We start from the raw sequence: 20,000 nt of genomic DNA on the forward strand, positions 1-20,000 counted from the left end.
AAAAGAAAAAGAAAAAAAAGAAAAAGAAAAAAAAAAGGTGAATAAATAATAGATCAGCGTACATAAATAAATAAATAAATAATAATTATAATATATATAAAAAGGGGTAGTACTAGTAGTAGTAGTAGTAGTAATAATAAATAAATAAATAAATAAATAAGACAACAATGATGATAAATAAGCAAATAAATGTAAAACATGAAGAGACACATTCACACACACACCCACACATGCATAACAGATACCAGAGAACAACAGCCACCAACGCGCTCATCAGTCAACAACAACACCAACGGACGCAGCATCCTAGTGGTTAATTAAAATATTGGAGGCTTCAAGTCCGAAGGTTCTGGGGTCGATCCCGGTATCCGGGGCCCGGTGGGTTAATAGTGGGCATTAATTTTTTTTTCCCGAACTCCCAGGTCCAGCAAAGTGATTCTGAGGCGTGGAAGGTTTGTAATCAATCCTCTGCAGTGCTGAAAGAGTTAACTCTCTCCACACGAACGGCGAAAGAGACGACGTTAACAGCGTTTCACCCCAATTACAACCATCAAAATATTACAAGCGGAAGGCTCTTACACTGAAGAGGTGAATGTTGACAAAGAATACCACAATTCTGACGACGGAAGCTAAAGGTTGGGTCATAGAGACACCCACTGGACATCCGAGGGGTCTGTGTAGAGGAGAAGAGACGACTGGCCGTACTGAGTGAGTTAAAGCAAAGCGGAACCTATCATGACATGTAAAATGTCGCCCTCCCACGTCCTGCCCAGGAGCCGTGTTGGTAAAGTTCTACACAGATAATTTTGACTGATGTACGCCTGATGTGTAGTCCTATTTTTGTGTGTATGTGTGTGTGTTATGTTGTACTTTTCATGTAATTGAAAAGGTTAAAAGAAAGGAGAAGGGAAACAAACTGAAAATAGAAGAGAAAGGGAGAGAGAGAAGAAAAGAAAAAAAGAAAAAAGAAAAAGGGAAGATTGACTCAAGTTTGGTACACATAACTGTATGATTTGTACGGCTTCCTTCCATATTATTTTCTTCTCTTTTTTTTCTTTTTTTTTTAACAAGCCCAAAATCCGTAAATGAAAAGTTGTATCTATTCCATAAATGCCATTGATTACTATGACATAGTTATTATGGAGTGCCAAGTATTGGTTTGATTATTTCCATGTTGTTTAGTTGATTGTGTAATTTATATACAAAATAAAACGGTGGTCGACCCAAAAAAGTCCGGGTTTAAAAAAAAAAAAAAAAAGTTTTACACAGAGGACGCAAACACGACTCCATCACTACCACTGGTTGATTGATAAAGAGCTCAGTCGCAGGTTTGTGATTCAGCTCCGTCCCCCCCCCCCCCCCCGCCCCCCTCACCCTCCACCATCCCTCCTTCCAACCTCCGACCCCCCACCCCACCCCACCCCCTCCATCCGTTACTCCCTCCCCATTCCCCTCTACTTCCCCAGCAGGAAGAAGCCCCAAAGGGTCGTCCATTTCACGGGTCGGGACGGCGCGCACGTGCGACATTTATCACCCCAGGGTTCCTGAGGAGATAGAGTGTCAGTTCTCAGCGCTATCGGCTTGTCATCTGACCCTGGGCGCGCGGGGCGTCACGCCGATTAGAGGATGGAGAAGCAGTTCATTAAAAGCAGTCAGTTCCCCTCCTCCTCCTCCTTCTTCAAGTCGGTCACACAACTCAGCCAGCGTCGGCAAGTCAGAAAACAGACTGTAATTTGTTCACTTCTTTCCGTGACAAGAACTGTTTTCTGTTTGCTGCAATAGAAGACGGTTCTTTTTTTTTCTCACATTCACTTGAAGAGATCTACGAGTTGTTGTTTTTTTTATTATTTTTTTTTATAATGTGAATGGCCGTTTTTCGGCCTCGCCATTTTGGCAGCCATACTCCGTTTGTGGAAATGCGCATGCTGGGTACATTCGTGTTTCCATAACTCAAAAAATGCTGACATGGATTCCGGGATCTTTAGGGTTCTTTATTATTATTATTATTAGTAGTAGTAGTAGTAGTAGCATCATTTTTTTGCAAGCATGTACGCACGAAGGAGGGTTCAGGTACCAGCAGGACTTCTTCACATCTGTTAACCTGGGAAAAAAACAGGACAAAACAATTCTCCACCCTTCATTCACCCAACACACACACAGCCGGGATTTGAACCCACCTACTGGTACCCTAGGATTGGCGGGGAAGCTCAGAGCTCCAACCACTGGGCTACCGCGTCCGTGATGTACTTCCTTCCATTCATTTTTGACTCACTTGTGTAAACAAAGTGAGTCTATGTTTTAACCCGGTGTTCGGTTGTCTCTGTGTGTGTGTGTGTGTGTGTGTGTGTGTGTGTGTGTGTGTGTGTGTGTGTGCGTGTCCGTGGTAAACTTTAACATTGCCATTTTCTCTGCAAATACTTTGTCAGTTGACACCAAATTAGGCATAAAAATAGGAAAAATTCACTTCTTTCCAGTCATCTTGTTTAAAACAATATTGCTGCATGGAAGGTTTATTTATTTTGCAAACGTTTTGGTGCAGATAGTAAAAAAGGGAAATTACTCTGTAATTAATGCTAGGGGACTTAATTCGCTTTAAACTGATCTTTCTCATCTTAAACATTACATTTTGAAATTATACTCAATACATAAAAAGCTTGGATTTTTTTTTTAAAAAGTGTATCACAAGTGAGTCTTGAAGGCCTTGCCTCTCTTGTTGTTGTTGTTGTTGTTGTTGCTGCCCCTCCTGTTTGTGTTATAAAGAGAGAAATACCCCCTGCACATTCAAATGTAGGGGGGTGAGGAGGAAGAAAACTTGCTTCCGAATGTGTAAGTAGGTGCATCATTTTGTTAGAAAGCTTGTGCGTGACACACACACATACACACAACACACACACACACACACACGCACGCACACGCCACACACACAACACAACCACACACACATAACACACACACACCACACAACCACACACACATAACACACACACACACACCACACACACCACACACACACACACACACTTCCCAGAAAACTGAATGGAGAGGTGGACAGCACAGAGAAACCTTTAGTCTGGAGATGGGAGGTGTGGGTGGAGGGTGTGAGAAGGGGCAGGGAGGGGCAGGGAGGGGCAGGGAGGGAGGGGCCGTGAGAGGGTGAAAGGCGCCTGCATGCCGTATTCCGACAGGCTGGTTAAAATAACGTGAACTTGAACAACAAGACTCGAGAGCTTTTTAAGGGCTCGCGGGCGCCTACCTTAACTGTGGGTTACACACGACTGACGTGTCTGCTGTCTGGTTCTGCAAAGCTGGATTGATGCCAGAACATTACAGACCCCCTCCCCCCCCCTCCTCCTCCCTGCCCACCCCCATCCCCTCCTGGCCTTACCTCTTATCCTGACCCCCATCTAACTTACTACCCCGCACACACACACACACACACACACACACACACACACACACACACACACACGGGTGAGGGAGGGGTAGACACAGAGAGACAGAGACAGAGTGAGATAGATTGAGAGAGAGTGAGAAAAAGAGAGAGGGGGTGAGGGAGGGGGAGACAGAGACAGAGTGAGTGAGACAGACAGAGAGAGACAGAGACACAGACAGAGAGAAAGACACACACACACACACACACACACACACACACACAGATAGACAGAAACTGAAAGCTCAAATACTCAGGAATTTTTCTGTGAGGTCACCGGCCTGTCAGGGAGCGGGTTACACGGGCAAGGGAATGGACATGAATGATCATGACAACCACTGGAACATGCACCAAATAAACATCACATCACATTACATCTTATCGCTTATTGTCTAAACACCGCTATAAGTGTGGAACCCTGTTATGTGAGCGAGAGAGATAGACAGACAGAGACAGAGAGAGTTAGAAAGAGAGAGAAAGAGAGAGAGAGACAGACAGACAGACAGAGAGAGAGAGAGAGAGAGAGAGAGAGATCCAGCCATACCGGTCTTGTTCACTGTGAATTTTTGTCTCAAGACTCTCTCTCTTTCCATGTTCGTTTTCAAGACATTCTCGTTTTGTCTCAAGACATTCATTCTCTCTTCCCATGCACACTCAAGGATGCACTGATTAGCGCGTTGGGTCATGCTGTGCTGTGAGGTAGGTGGTGGAGTTGAGAGGAATGGGCCGGGCCGGGGCCCTGCCCTTCACAATGCCGCCGGGCCCTTCAAGTTGACAAAGAGCCAATACGAATCGAACTCACGGCCCACTGTCGCCGTTGAGAGCAAAACAACGAGGGCGCAGCACCTCGTTAGGCGAAGAAGGGAAGGTAAGGTGAGGAGCATGACCACCACCAATGGTCTACCCCTTTGTTATACGAAGATGGATGGACTTTACGTTGAATCTGAACAGGCACCACTGAACACCACCGAAGTGACTCAGCAGCAGTGCAGGGTCTCCTCTGGTGTGTGACCTCCTGGCGACCTAACTAACATCGATGGCTCCCTGCGGACTGCCCACGCTGGAACTATGACGGACGAATCCAGGTGTGGCCGTGTGTGGGTAAAATCGAAATGAGCGGCGTGGGAGTAATGCCACTGAAACGGTGCAGATGATGGGGCAGCAAAAAAAAAAAAAAAAAAAAAAAAAAAAAGACAAAAAAAAGACGGATGGATTACAACCACTGACAACATCATCCTCATCATGCAAAAGCAAGGACAGGTAGAAGAACACCGTCACCACCACCACCGCCACCACCACTATCACCATCACCACCACCACCACTATCACCATCACCACCACCACCACTATCACCACCACCACCACCACCACTATCACCACCACCACCACCACTATCACCATCACCACCACCACCACTATCACCATCACCACCACCACTATCACCATCACCACCACCACCACTATCACCACCACCACCACCACCACCACTATCACCATCACCACCACCACCACTATCACCATCACCACCACCACCACTATCACCACCACCGCCACCACCACTATCACCATCACCACCACCACCACCACCACCACCACTATCACCATCACCACCACCACCACTATCACCACCACCGCCACCACCACTATCACCATCACCACCACCACCACTATCACCATCACCACCACCACCACTATCACCACCACCGCCACCACCACTATCACCACCACCACCGCCACCACCACTATCACCATCACCACCACCACCACTATCACCATCACCACCACCACCACCACCACCACCACTATCACCACCACCACCCCACCTCATTATCTCAGGCATTGTAATTATGACCGGACCAGCATCAACAATCGCTTCTGGAACTCCAAGAATTCTTCTTTCCCTGGGCTCCCCCTCGCGCCCCTCCCCCCCACCCCCCTCCCAACCCCTCCCCGCCTTATCTTAACTTCTCTTGCTAACTGTCTTGCTTTGCACGGACCCGGTACCCCCCTGCGCACAGCTGGAACCCTGCAGCGACCAGGCAGTCTGGTCAGTCCACAACACCCGATCCCCCCCCACACACCCCCCTCCACCGACACAAATGCGCTCAAACCCTTCTCCCTCCCAACTAAACACCCCCCCTCCACTCGCCCTCCTCCTCCTTCTCCTCGCAGACCCCGTCCATCTCTCTGTGTGGTACTGCTGATTAGATGAGGGGGAGGGGGCAGGGGGGGGGGAAGGAGGAAGGTGGCACAATGGTCAGACGCTGCTTATCTGCCACTGCAGTGTCCGTGAGGGTCTTGGGTTCCATTCCCGCTCTCGCCGTTTCTCCCGAGTTTGAACTGACTGGAGACTTGAACTGACGATGAACCGAGGGACCCCGTGTGTAGCACGCACCTGGCGCTCTGGAAACCCCCCCCCCCAAAAAAAAAACAAAAAAAAAACCAACCACACAACAACGACCACCCCACGGCATCAAGAGTGTTGTTGTCCTCTTCTGATTAAATTCTGCAGAAAAAAAACACACCCCAAAAACCCTCCACCGACACAAATGCGCACAAACCCTTCTCCCTCCCAACTAAACACCCCCCCCCCTCCACTCGCCCTCCTCCTCCTCCTCGCAGACCCCGTCCATCTCTCTCTGTGGTACTGCTGATTAGATGAGGGGGGAGGGGGGAAGGTGGCACAGTGGTCAAAGACGCTGCTTATCTGCCACTGCAGTGTCCGTGAGGGTCTTGGGTTCCGATTCCCGCTCTCGCCCTTTCTCCCAAGTTTGAACTGACTGGAGACTTGAACTGAGCACCCTTAGTCATTCGGACGAGACGATGAACCCCGTGTGTAGCGTGTATGGATTTGTCCGGGCGCAGTTGAGAAACAAACTATAACTGATCTGTCACCATCTTCCTTCGTTTGCTGACTCACCCCCCCACCCCCCATACCCTCCTCCTCACCATTCCCCAATGGATGTACCTCCTCCATTTCCCTCAAGTTACCAAATTCCCCCTCCCCCTCCCTCCCCAATCCCCCTCCCCACCCCTCTTCAACCCCCACCATCACCACCACCCTACCACCCCTCCACTTGCAACTTCTGAGAAGCGGACGCCAATTTGGGGAGGGGGGGGGGCACTCAAACACCCACTCCACCCCTCGCACCCTCTCCCCCCTCGCCCCTCCACCCTTACCCCCTCTCCCCGCTCCACCCCCAGCCCCCACCCCCAGCCCCCCTCTCCGACTCCGGGTACATAATGACAAGGGAACGCGCTGCCGAGTGGAGGTGAGGGAGATAAATACACAGGGGGGCTTCGCAGTCAGGGCTACACCGCCACTGCACGATCCTCGGCATAAAGTGGCAAGACAGGATCTCCAACCTCCAGGTCCTAGAGCGGAGCGGCCTGCCTAGCATCGAAAGCCTGCTGATCCGATCCAGTGCCAGCTACGCTGGCCAGGACACGTTGTCCGCATGACAGCAGGATCCCGAAGATGCTTTTCTATGGCCAGCTGATGGAAGGCCACCGTGAACTTGGAAGACCCTGCAAACGCTTCAAGGACACCTTGAAGACAAACTTCAAAACCTGTGACATAGACATCGCCTCCTGGGAAACTGATGCCCTTGACCGCTCTCGCTGGAGGATGCTGTGTTCTAGTGGCATAAAGACGTTTGAAAACAGGAGAACGCTGGCCATTAAGGAGAAGCGTAAGCGAAGGAAGCAGGGATCAACTTCTGGAGACGTTTTCCCTTGCAAACACCTGTGGGAAGTGCTGCGCATCCAGAATCGGCTTCTTCTCCTATATGAGGACACACACCGACAGATAAGCCTCCCTGCCTACTCATCCGTCGGTCCGACGGGAGACTCCATCACACTGCCACTGTACTGCCACGACTGCTTCTGCTTCAGGCAGGGGTATCTTACTTCATGGTACCTCTCTGCTCCGTTTTGGTCTTTTGACTGGTTTTGGATTATTGGAACCCCCACCCCCCTCCCCCCAAACCACCCTCCCCCTTCCCCCTCTCTCTTTCGTCAGAAGCTAGTTTTTTTTAAGAAAGGCAGAATGTGTGTGTGTGCGTGTGTGTGTGTGTGTGTGGACAATTAAAAAAGAGTGACAGTCCACTCATTATTGCCTCTCGGGCCAAAGAACTAATTAATACACGTTTCAAATATTACCTCCGTGTTTTCACAGATGGATCAATTAGTAGTAACTCTGAAGTTTGAGCCGCTTTTGTAATCCCCGAGCTTAACATTAAAAAGAGATTCCACTTAACTAAAGGTTGTTCAATTTTTACTGCTGAATTGTTTGCAATTCTGATGGCTTTCACCTTTTTTTTTAGTGATATGCCTCTTGTGCCTGCAAAAATCCTTATACTATCTGATTCAAAATCAGCATTGATGGCTTTAAATAATCAATCTTCATCTGAACGAGCAGATATTATGTACGAAATTTTGTATTTAATCCACCAGTTAATTATGCGAGGCTCCGACATTTCACTCTTGTGGGTTCCTGGACATTCTAATCTTCGTGGCAACGAAATGGCCGATTTTTGTGCCAAGGAAGCGGCATCGAACAATTCAGATTCAATCAATCACAATATTCCTATTTCTGTTTCTGAAGCCTGTACTATTCTCTCAACATATATCTGGAATTTCAGACAGAAACAGTTCTTAGAAAACTCAAAAAAGAAGCTCTGGTGGGATCTCTCTCTTCCAGCAAGAAAAGGCACTAACCCCCCAGGATCAATTTCCACAAGAAACTTGACACAGGCTAAGAACTAATGCATGGTTATGCAGATTTTTGAAACCGTCACCACTATGTATTTGTGGTAAGACCCTTGACATCCCACATTTTTTGCTCGAATGTCCAGATACACATTTACATTTCAAACCCCTTCATGATATGATTACATCCTTTAATCTTCCATTAGTCATGTCCAGCGTTTTTCACCCTAGCAAAGAAAATGGTTGGTCTCTGCCAAAAACCGCAGTTGACCTAATTAAAAGCCATCCAATTGGTCGGTTTTTCTAATTTGTTTCATCCCCTTTCTGTTGCAGAGGTTCCCCTCTGTTTTATTTAATCCAAAGTAGTGTTTCGTTTTGGGTGATAGCGTCAGATTTACTTGTAGAGCAAAGTTCCCATTATTCTAATTAGTGGAACTGTTCGACCCTAACATGTAATATGTCGTCTTGATTACATTACGAAACCTTAATTTGATGAGAAAGAGTGAGAGACAGTGTGAGTGTGTGTGTGTGTGTGTGTGTGTGTGTGTGTGTGTGTGTGTGTGTGTGTGTGTGTGTGTGTGTGTGTGTGTGTGTGTGTGTGTGTGTGAGTGAGTGGGCAGGGGAATGAGGTAGGGGAATTATAATGGGCATTTGTGTGCACGCATGGATGTATGTAGAGAGAGGGTGGGGGAGAAACGTCTGTGAGTATGTGGGTGCGTTAGAATATTTTTTGGAGATAATGATATAAATGAAATTTGGTACCTTGATTTGTTAAATATGTTTGTTTGTTTGTTTTTGTTTTGTTTTTTCTAAAATCATACCTTCCTCAAATCAGAATTTCCTTGTGTTGCTCAGTTAATATTTTATTCAAATGGTTGCGAAAATGTCAGTACAACAAACAGTTAATCTGACAATAAATGGCTTCAGTCAGTCAGTGTGTGTGTGTGTGTGTGTGTGTGTGTGTGTGTGTGTGTGTGTGTGTGTGTGTGTGTGTGTTTAGAGTGCGCATCTAGAGAGAGGTGGAAGGGGAGAGAGAAATGGGATCAAAGAGGAAGAGGACGGAAGAAGAAGAAGAAGAAGAAGAAGAAGAAGAAGAAGAAGAAGAGAGAGAGAGAGAGAGAGAGAGAGAGAGAGAGAGAGAGAGAGAGAGAGAGAGAGAGTTCAGATTTCAGATGATTTATTCATCTAAGGCCATAGCCCCATATGAACAGAAGGCGATAACAGATTAACATGCGTCACTACAACTATGTAAACACAATAAGCATAACCAGATGCCAAAACAATAATATTAGGATACTAGTGTTTCTCTCAGCTGAAGTGCTCGAAATAAATACATAGCTAAACTGTATATTGTTTCATTATCAATCGATGACATCAATAAACATAATCTAAACAGACATGGATATGTATAATATTTCTTCGGGATGAATTTAACTCGAAGGTCTGTTAGGGCTGGGCACTTCAAAACAAAATGAGAGAAAGAGGGAGAGAGAGACAGGGGGAGAAAGAAAGAGGGAGAGAGAGAGAAAGAGAGATGAGAGACAGAGAGAGGGAGAGAGAGAGAGAAGGGGGGGGGAGAGAAAGAAAGAGGGAGGGAGAGAGAGAGAGAGAAAGAAAGAGAGGCAGACAGGGAGGGAGAGGGGGGTTAATGGAAACAGAGTGGGAAAGGGAGGAGGGAAGAAGGGTGGAGAGATGGAAGGAGAGAGAGAGAGAGAGAGAGAGAGAGAGAGAGAGAGAGAGAGAGAGAAAGATATACAGCGAGAAAGATATACAGCTCGGCAAAGAGAGAGACAGAGAGACAGACAGACAGAGACTAGAGACAGAGAGACAGAGATTCAGATTCAGATTTTTATTCAGATAAAGGCCTTGGCCCCACACTGAAGGGGCTAACAGAAAGGAACATAATACATAATTTTCATTAACAAAGGTAACAGTTAACAGACATAAAGTCTGCAAACGAATATTAACTCTCTCCATACGAACGGCGAAAGAGACGACGTTAACAGCGTTTCACCCCAATTACCATCATCAAAATATTGCAAGCGGAAGGCTCTTATACTGAAGACGTGAATGTTGACAAAGAATACCACAATTCAGACGACGGAAGCTAAAGGTTGGGTCATTCAGACACCCACTAGGACATCCGAGGGGTCTGTGTAGGGGAGAAGAGAGGACTGGCCGTACTGAGTGAGTTTTAAGAGACCGCGACAGAGACAGACAGAGAGAGAGAGAGAGAGACAGAGACAGACGGAGACAGAGACAGAGACACTGACACTAGTTTACTGAATAGGCCACAGCCTCTTTCAATGGGGGTTCACAGTCGACAGATACATTATTATTTACACGGGGGGGAAATTACATTTGTATATTTTGGACTGCATTCAAGGTCTGGGATCTAAGCTTAAAGGCATAGAAAAGAAACTTCGCAAAAACAAAAAATACTCTCTTCTGGAACTCTCACAAATTCCAGACTATGAATTTCGTAATTGGCAATATTCTGTAAATACTTAGATCTTAAAGTCTTCATACAGAGACAGAGAGACAGAGAGAGAGACAGAGAGAGAGAGAGACAGAGAGAGAGAGAGAGAGAGACAGAGAGAGAGAGAGAGAGGCGTTTGAATGGCTGAGAGCGGGCCGGGCCAGGACTGCTCGTCTTTTCACTGTTAGCCGCGCGAAATTTGGCCAAGCAGAGCAAACCGATAGGCCTAGTTTGCATCAGTTTGACATGGTACAGTATATGACACCAAAACTTAGATCTTAAGTCTTCATACAGAGACAGAGAGAGAGAGACAGAGAGAGAGAGAGAGAGAGACAAAGACAGATAGCGACAGAGACAGAGAGAGAGGAGAGAGAGGGAGAGAGGGGGGTGTTGACAATCAACACCAGAAGCCAGTAACACGTACACTGTATACACTGGCATCGGTAATCACAGTATGACGCTGGTTCCCCTGGTGACCCGTCTAAACAACACGGGTAATTAAGCAAGCAATCTAGCCCGTGCTGTCGGCATTATCAACTAATTATGCAATCGTTGTAACGAATAACAGAACTCTGGTGGTTTGGATTTGTGTGTATGTGTTGTGTATGTATTGTTGTTGTTGTTGTTGTTGTTGTTGCTGTTGTGTGTGTGTGTGTGTGTGTTGGGGGGAGGAGGGGAGGGAGGGGAGGGTGTGGGTGTTTGCGTGTGTGCGTGTGATTGTATGTGTAATTGTGTGTGTGATTTTATGTGTGTGTGGTTGTATGTGTGATTGTGTGTGTGTGTGTGTGTGTGTGTGTGTGTGTGTGTGTGTGTGTTCGTGTGTGTGTGTGCACTTGTGAGTGAGCGAGTGTGTGTGTGTGTGTGTGTGTGTGTGTGTGTGTGTGTGTTCACCCGAAATGTGTGTGTGTGTGTGTGTGTGTGTGTGTGTGTGTGTGTTCATCCGAAATGTGTGTGTGTGTGTGTGTGTGTGTGTGTGTGTGTCCATTCCGCGCGATACAACAGTTGTCATGTCTTCACACTTCCTTCCCTCTCTCTCCAATTTTCCTCCTCCTCCCTACCCCCCCCCCCCCTCTCCTCCCACTTCTTCTTCCTCTTCCTCTCCCTCCTCAAAGCATGCAGAAAGACTGATCCATGGGCCAAATACGGCCACCACCACCCACCCACCCACCCTCCCTCAACCCCCCAGTAGTCTGGTTGGTCTGGCTAATGACCATCTTGCGCTACCTACACGTGTGAGTGTTCAGCCAGTCCGGGCCAGATTTAGGAAGTAATCTTCAAGAATTCGTGTGTGTTTTTCAGTCTCCTTCTTTGCTGCTACTCTGCCGCCTGTATCAGAACAGCAGAGGAGGCAACTGCTGTTCCGACTATTGTGGGGTAGAATTTGATTATAGTGGAGAGTGTCTTGCCCAAGTTACACTGATCCCCACTCTCTCGGCCAAAAGGGTTTTAGGACAGTCGGCGTTGGGATGGTTCCCAAGGGCCAACTAGCCCCACAAGGCTGCAACACTAAGAGCCAGTGCAATTTTGCCTCCTAGTTTGAGATCATAATTATCGTGCATCGCATTAGTAATATGCGTACGTGTGTGTGTGTGTGTGTGTGTGTGTGTGTGTGTGTGTGTGTGTGTGTGTGTGTGTGTGTGTGTGTATGTGTGTATGTGTGTGTGTGTGTGTGTTTTGAAAGGTGTTAATTATTGGAACTAAAAGGAAGGTATTGTCTGGCTGGCTCTATGTGTGTGTGTGTGTGTGTGTGTGTGTGTGTGTGTGTGTGTGTGTGTGTGTGTGTGTGTGCGTGAGTGCGTGCGTGCGTGCGTGTGTGTGTATGTGTGTGTGAGAGAGAGAGAGAGAGAGAGACAGACAGACAGACAGACAGAGACACAGATAGACACATGCACCCACATGCACGCGCGCACGCGCGCACACGCACACAAAGTAATTGATATAATTAATTACAGAATGATTACAGATTAATTCATGTTAGTGTCTCTCAAGCGCACACGCACGTACAAATCATAACACACACAAAAAAACTATTAAACACACACACACACACACAACAACAACAACAACAACCACAAACACAGAAAATTCCCAAGTTCTCTCTCTCTCTCTCTCTCTCTCTCTCTCTTAATATTTTTTACACGCTCTCTGTATTTCAAGACCCACAGGTCCGTCACAGTTCGAAATGTCTCAGTCAACCAGTGTGCAGTTTATCGAAGTTAAGTTTCAGTTTTGACGATCGAGGTAGCATAGCAGTAACGGCTGGCCTGGAGGTGGCCTCTCTCCATACCAGAACCTAGGATTATAATTATAACACCGGCTGTCTGGTCTGTCTGCCTGTTATCAGGAACACGGGGCTGGGTATTATAATTATGTGGGCATTTATTTAACTAAGCCGCCGGGGGTGGGGATTGGGGTGGGGGGGTCGGGGGGGGGGGGGGGGGGGCAAGGCGCGACTGGGTGCCACTTGTCAATAATCATCGTGCACCGAGTTCCACGACGCCAAATGTCAACACCTCAACTGTCGCCACCACCTCGACTGCAGTGCAACGGCTAAGTCTTCCGTGCTTCTTCAGATAGGTATTTATAAACATACATACATACATACATACATATACATGCACTCACAGACACGTACGCGCGCGCTCACACACACACACACACACACACTTCTCTCTCTCTCTTTCTCCTATATATATTTCTTTTTTCCTTTTTCTCTTTCATTAATGGCTTGATGTAAAAAAGAAAAAAAAAAAGAAAAAAGGAATTGTTGCTTATTCAATTTACCATCAAGAAATAAAATCTTGACTTGGTCAACGTGCGCGCGCGCACACACACTCACACACACACACGCACACACACACACACACACACACGCGCGCGCGTACGCGTGCACACACATACACACAAATCCACGGAAATATGTGACAGAGAGAGGAAGTACTGTTTTGCGTGAGGGGGTTGGGGGGGGGGGGGGGGGGGCGGTATGAAAGAGGGTGGAGGAGTGGGGGGGGGGGTTCTTGGGGGGGGAGGGGGGTGGCAGAAAAACACAGTAGAAGGAGAGGTAAGCGAAGACAAAGACAAAAGAGCAGACAACAAAGGAGAGACAGAGACAGAGAGGCAGAGAGAGAGAGAGAGAGAGAGAGAGAAAGATGGAGTAGTGCGAGGGGAGGAGAGAGAGATAGAGAGAGAGGGAGGGGCGAGAGGGAGACAGAGAGAGAGAGAGAGAGAGACCGGGAGAGTGTGGAAGAGAGGGGGAGAGGATGGGAGGCAGAGAGACGAGAGAGACAAAGGGAGAGAGAGAGAGACAGAGAGAGAGAGAAAGAGAGAGGGAGAGAGAGAGACAGAGAGAGAGAGGGAGAGAAAGAGAGAGGGAGAGAGAGACAGAGACAGACATAGAGAGAGAGGGAGAGAGAGAGACAGAGACAGGCAAAGGGAGAGAGAGAGACAGAGAGAGAGAGACAAAAGGAGACAGAGAGAGAGAGAGAGAGGGAGAGAGAGACAGAGACAGAGAGAGGAGAGAGAGAGAGAGACTAAAAGAGAGAGAGAGAGAGAGAGACAGAGACAGAGAAAAAAAAAAACAGAGACAGGGACAGAGAGAGAGATTATTTCTCTAAACGACACGGACTTTTTTTTCTTTTTTTTTGTGTGGCCTCCAACAATAATCGTGTTCTTGGGAGATGATACTTGTCAACAGCGGCAGACAACTCGGCGCCTTTTGAGCATGGCACCTTGCCAGAACAACAACCCCTTCTCTGTCTGTCTGTCTGTCTGTCTGTCACTGTCTGTCTGTCTCTCTGTCTGTCTGTCTGTCTGTCTGTCTGTCTGTCACTGTCTGTCTGTCTCTCTGTCTGTCTCTTTAACCGTTTTCTCGGAGTACAGTAACCGGAATGTACTTTTTTTTTGTTTTGTGTGTCGCCGGAATATTAACTACGATGTTTTTGTTCACTTAACCCTTCCACACAAAGGGCAAAGACCAGTGTGAAAAAAAAAGAAAAGTAAAAAAGACGTCTACCTTCCTCTCCCCCTTTCTCACTCTCTTTATTGGTGTCTACATGCCCCACTGCGTTTTGAGAGAGGTCCGAACTCAAGAGAGAGAGAGAGAGTGGGGTGTGGTGGCACGAGGGGGATGGGGGGGGGGGGGGCAGAGGGGAGAGACAGAGAGGGAGAAAGAAAGAGAGAGAGAGAGAGAGAAGGGGAGAGCGGAAGAGAGAGAGGGGAGGACAGTGGGGGGGGGGGAGAGAGAGACAGAGAGGGAGAAAGAAAGAAAGAGAGAGAGAGAAGGGGAGAGGGGAAGAGAGAGCGAGAGAGAGGGGGGAGAGTTGAGAGAAATAAGGAGACAGGGAGAGAGAGAGAGAGAGAGAGAGAGAGAGAGAGAGAGAGAGTGGGAGAGAGAGAGAGAGTGAGAGAGAGTGAGAGAGAGAGAGAGAGAGAGTGAGAGAGAGTAAGGGAGCGAGAGCTAGTGAGAGAGAGAGCGAGAGAGCGAGAGAGAGAGAGAGAGAGAGAGAGAGAGAGAGAGAGAGAGAGAATCAATCAAACAAACAAACATACAGGCATAAACTGGCAAACAAACAAATAGAACGTGGGAAAATGATTACCCCCTCCCCCCCCCCTCCCTCCCCCCCCACTACCCCCCCCCAAAAAAAAAACAACAACAAAACAAAACAAACAAACAAAAAAAACCCAAAACAAAACAAAAACTTTTCCAGTCTTGTGAGAGAAAAAATGACAAATGCACCAGACCAACACACACCACACACACACACACACACACACACACACACACACAGAGCACATACTCAATACCGCCACTGACAGACTGCCCCTGCCCTTAAACCAAATGACAAAAGAGACGCGAGGTCAAACGGACAGATGACACGCGGATTGGAAACAGTCAAAAGCAATTACAGGACACTAAAGGGTTGGACGAAGCTACACTAAATCATCATCATTATTTGGGAGGCCGGTAGGGGGACGGGGAGGGGGTGGGGGTGGGGGGGAGTTTCGGGGGGCGGGGGAGGGGAGAGGGCAGTGGCAGAGAGACTGTTTGTGACCCGTATACATTATATATATATATATATATATATATATATATATAGAGAGAGAGAGAGAGAGAGAGAGAGATAAAGGGCTAGACTGATCGTAGCGATAGTAGATGTTTATAACCATTACCATGAACGTGGAAATAGGGGAGGGGGGGTGGGGGGAGGTTGGGGGGGGGGCTTAGGGGTGAGAGGGAAAGGGAATAGAGAAAAAAGAGGTGGAAGACAGAGGGAGGAACAGAGAGAGAGAGAGGGGGGAGAGAGGGAGAAAAGGAGGCTGAGAGAGAGAGAGGTGGCGGACAGAGGTAGAAGGAGAGAGGGGGAAAAAAGGGGGTGGGGAGAGACGGAGAGAAATAAAGGTAGAGACAGAGACATTGGGGAAGCAGAGAGAGAGAGAGAGAGACAGAGAGAGACAGAGAGAGAGGGGAGAAGTGCACACAGAGACAGAGAGACGGGGACAGAGAGAGAGAGAGAGACAGAGAGAGGGACAGAGAGAGACAGGGACAGAGAGAGACAGAGGGAGGGACAGAGAGAGGGACAGAGAGAGAGAGGGACAGAGAGAGAGACACAGAGAGAGAGAGACAGAGAGAGGGACAGAGAGACAGAGAGAGAGACAGAGAGAGGGACAGAGAGAGAGAGAGAGAGACAGAGAGAGGGACAGAGAGAGAGGGACAGAGAGGAAGAACACACAGAGAAATAGAGACAAACTGACAGAGAGAGAGAGAGAGAGAGAGAGAGAGAGAGAGAGAGAGAGAGAGGATGGAGAGCTACAGATAACAATGCCATATAAAAAAAAAACAACCCCAAAACAACAACAAAAAACACAAAATTACAGCTGCACTTAACACAACAAAACAAAGTACAAGACACACACAGGCAAACAAAAAGCAGAAACAACAACATGTACTCACAAACACACACACACACTACACACACACACTACTCACACACACACTACACACACATACACACTACACAAGAAGAATGCCAAAGGGCGAGAACTCACCAGATCATTGCTGACCTGCGGCACACATGTCGTCATCACCTGAAACACACAACACGCCCATTCGTCAGTTACCGGGTTTTTTTTGTTTTTCTTTCTGTGTTGCGTCCGGTTGGCTTGTGTGTGTGTGTGTGTGTGTGTGTGTGTGTGTAGGGTGAGTGAGTATGTGAAGGTGGATGTGTGTGTGTGTGTGTGTGTGTGTGTGTGTGTGTGGAGGGGATGGGTGGATGGGGTGAGTGAGTATGTAATGGTGTGTGTGTATGTGTGTGTGTGTGTGTGTGTGGAGGGGGTGGGTGGAGGGGGTGAGTGAGTATGTAAAGGCGTGTGTGTGTGTGTGTGTGTGTGTGTGTGTGTGTGTGTGTTTTGTGTCTGTGCGTGTGTATTGGTATGTGCGTGTGTGTGTGTGTAGAGGGTGTGTGTGTGTGTGTGTGTGTGTGTGAATGAGTATGTAGAGGTAAGAGACAGAGACAAAGACTGACAGACAGACAGAGAGACAGACAGACAGACAGAAACGGAGACAGATACACAGACTCACTCACAGCCTGACACAGAAGACAAGGGACCGAAACAGAGCACATGCAGCCCACGATCTTTACATAATCTCCGACCTCCTATCAAAACCCGAGTCAATGATGATTAACCGACATGGTGCACAATTAATCAGTGGTGAAACAGGCTGAGCCAGCATGAAAGAAAGGATGAAAGTAGGAAGGAAGGAAAGAAGGAAGAAAAGAAGTAAGAGAGGAAGGAAGCAAAGAGGGAAAGAAGGAAGCGAGGAAGGAAGGAAAGAGGGAAAGAAGGAAGGAAGGAAGGAAAGAGGGAAAGAAGGAAGGAGAGAAGGAAGAAAGAAAGGAAAGAAAAAAAAGGAAGGAACAAAGGAAATAAAGAAGGAAGTAAAGAAGTAAAGGAAGGAAGAAACCTGACCTTCAGAAGCAACCCTTCTTCCGGATCGTTGACCAGCTGATAACTATCACTGTACTGCATTCTAAAAAAAAAACTAAAAAAAACTAACACCACCACCACCACACCTTGGCCAAGGTCACTATCCGCTCACACACACACCACCTACCACACACACACACACACACACACAAACCAACAAAAAAAACTGCCGCCAAACAACACACTTTCAGTCAGTCACCAACTGCAACCCTCCACAGAAATAAACCACACATTATAAAAACAAACACATCACGAGGTTGCAATTTCACTTCCCGCGCAAGTCATCCTGCATATAAAATATAGATCAGTTTCAAAACTCTCCGCTGGCGACCAGAAGCGCTGAGCAGTACAATCCTCCTCGAACAAACCTTGGAGCGCACACACACACACACACACACACACACACGTCAACCCCCCCACCAGAACGAAGAACTCTCAATGCGGCAACGTACGAGTTCCACGCAAGTTAAACTTATTCACCAAACTGTTGAGCACGATTCTTCTGTCACGCATGATAAATTTACAAAATCCTCGTGATTTTTAAAATATTTTTTTTTTTTAAGCTTCACCAGCTTCTCGAAGCACCTCGACAGCAAAGCTCAAATGACACAGATACACAGATACACCACACACGCCGGCTTGTGTATAACCAGAAAGAAAAACAACAACCCAAAACAACGACCAAACTCGTCACACAAAAGCATGGAGCTGTATCGAAATAACCAAAACCTCACACAAACACGCGGGGGCAAAGGAGGGTGAGTTAGTTAGGGCTAGGAGGCCTATCGTTGGCGTAAAGGCTCCCCCACTGAATCCCTTGACTCCAAACACAGCCCGCCCAGCACGAGGCATTAGCTTAAATCCCTCCCCCGAGGCAGCTAAGTCCGTCAGCCCCGTCCCGAGAAACCCATACCGATCAGAGATCAACCACCCCGCAGAAACCGGACTGGTCCACCCAACATACACACACACACACACGCACGAACGCAGGCTCTCTCTCTCTCTCTCTCTCTCTCTCTCTCTCTCTCACACACACGCACTACACACACACACACACACACACACACACACACACAGCTATAGCCACTGGTCAGTCACAGTCACAGTCTGAACGGAAGGCCATGCAAACCAGACCACCACTCAGGCGGAAAGGCATTCCGGAGAGCAGGGCGAAAAACAATAGTAGGTCGAGGGTCGCTTTCACCCACCCCACCCTTCTATTTCCCCCCTCCTCACCCCACCGCCCCTAACCCGTCCACCCCGAAACCCACCCGACCGTACAGGTATACAGGTCCACCCGGGCTGTGACACAACTTGGCGGGCTTCCATGTCCACCCCTATCCCTACCCCTGTGGTTCGTCCGTCGGGATCGACGAGGACCATCTAGTCATCCTGGGGGTGGGTGGGTTGGGCTCTGTGGGTGCGCAGATGACTGGTCAGGCCAATCCGCGCCCGGAAGGTTCTGACGCAGTGTGGATAGGGGATGGTGGCGGCTGTCGGGAACTTGCTGGCACTGCTTTTCCTGGCCTGTCTGCGTTGCTCTGCTGCAGCGATTCTGTTGGCATCACAGGATTTGGCCTCTTTGTGGACAGCTTAACACCACTTTGGTCTGTCCATTGCATTCAGCTCCCATGTGTCGTGGCTGATGCTGTAGGCCTTCAGAGAAGCTTTCAAAGTGTCTTTGAAGCGCTTCTTTTGGCCTCCATGGGAGCGCTTGCCATGTTGGAGTTCGCCGTAGAGCAGTTTCTTGGGGAGCCGGTGGTCTGGCATGCGAACTACATGGCCTGCCCAGCGCAGCTGGGCCTGCATCAAGATGGTGTAGATGCTGGGCAAGTTTGCACGAGTGAGCACCTCTGTGTCAGGGATCTTCTCTTGCCACTTTATGCTGAGAAGTTTTCTGAGGCTGGTGGTGTGGAAAATGGTTCAGCTTTTTGGCGTGGCGTTTGTAGACCGTCCATGATTCACATCCATAGAGCAGTGTGGTGAGAACTATGGCCTTCTATACTTTGAGCTTCGTCTCCAGGGTGATGCCTCTCCTGTTCCAAACGTTCTTATGGAGTCTGCCGAAGGCAGCGCTGGTTTTGGCGAGTCTGGTATTCACCTCGTCGTCGATGAGAACTGTGCGAGAGAGTGTACTGCCCAGGTATGTGAACTTGTCCACCGCGTTCAGTCGTTGCCTGTTGATGAAGATGTTTGGTTCAACGTAAGGCTTTCCTGGAGCTGGCTGGTGCATCACCTCAGTCTTCTTTGTGCTGATTATGAGGCCGAAGTTGTCACAGGCAGCAGAGAACTTGTCGACACTGTGTTGAATGTCAGCTTCGGAGGCAGCATTGAGAGCACAGTCATCAGCAAACAGGAAGTCTGTCCTCACCTTGGTTTTTGCTTGAAGCCTCCTGA

General features: G+C 48.1%; 1 protein-coding gene across 14 annotated transcripts in view; it reads right to left on the reverse strand.

The window, feature by feature from the left end:
- Positions 1-20,000, reverse strand: part of LOC143280562 (tensin-3-like) — a 614,920-nt gene that overhangs the window by 123,310 nt on the left and 471,610 nt on the right. For 13 of the 14 annotated variants that reach the window (XM_076585372.1, XM_076585299.1, XM_076585321.1 and 10 more), the window contains one exon: positions 16,665-16,703. In XM_076585372.1, coding sequence (XP_076441487.1) covers positions 16,665-16,703 — 39 coding nt within the window. Of the gene's footprint in view, positions 1-16,664; positions 16,704-17,585; positions 17,661-20,000 lie in introns of those variants that run through there. The other variant, XM_076585343.1, reaches the window with a different exon arrangement.

Source organism: Babylonia areolata, chromosome 1, assembly GCF_041734735.1.
Source record: "Babylonia areolata isolate BAREFJ2019XMU chromosome 1, ASM4173473v1, whole genome shotgun sequence".
Taxonomy (NCBI): domain Eukaryota; kingdom Metazoa; phylum Mollusca; class Gastropoda; order Neogastropoda; family Buccinidae; genus Babylonia; species Babylonia areolata.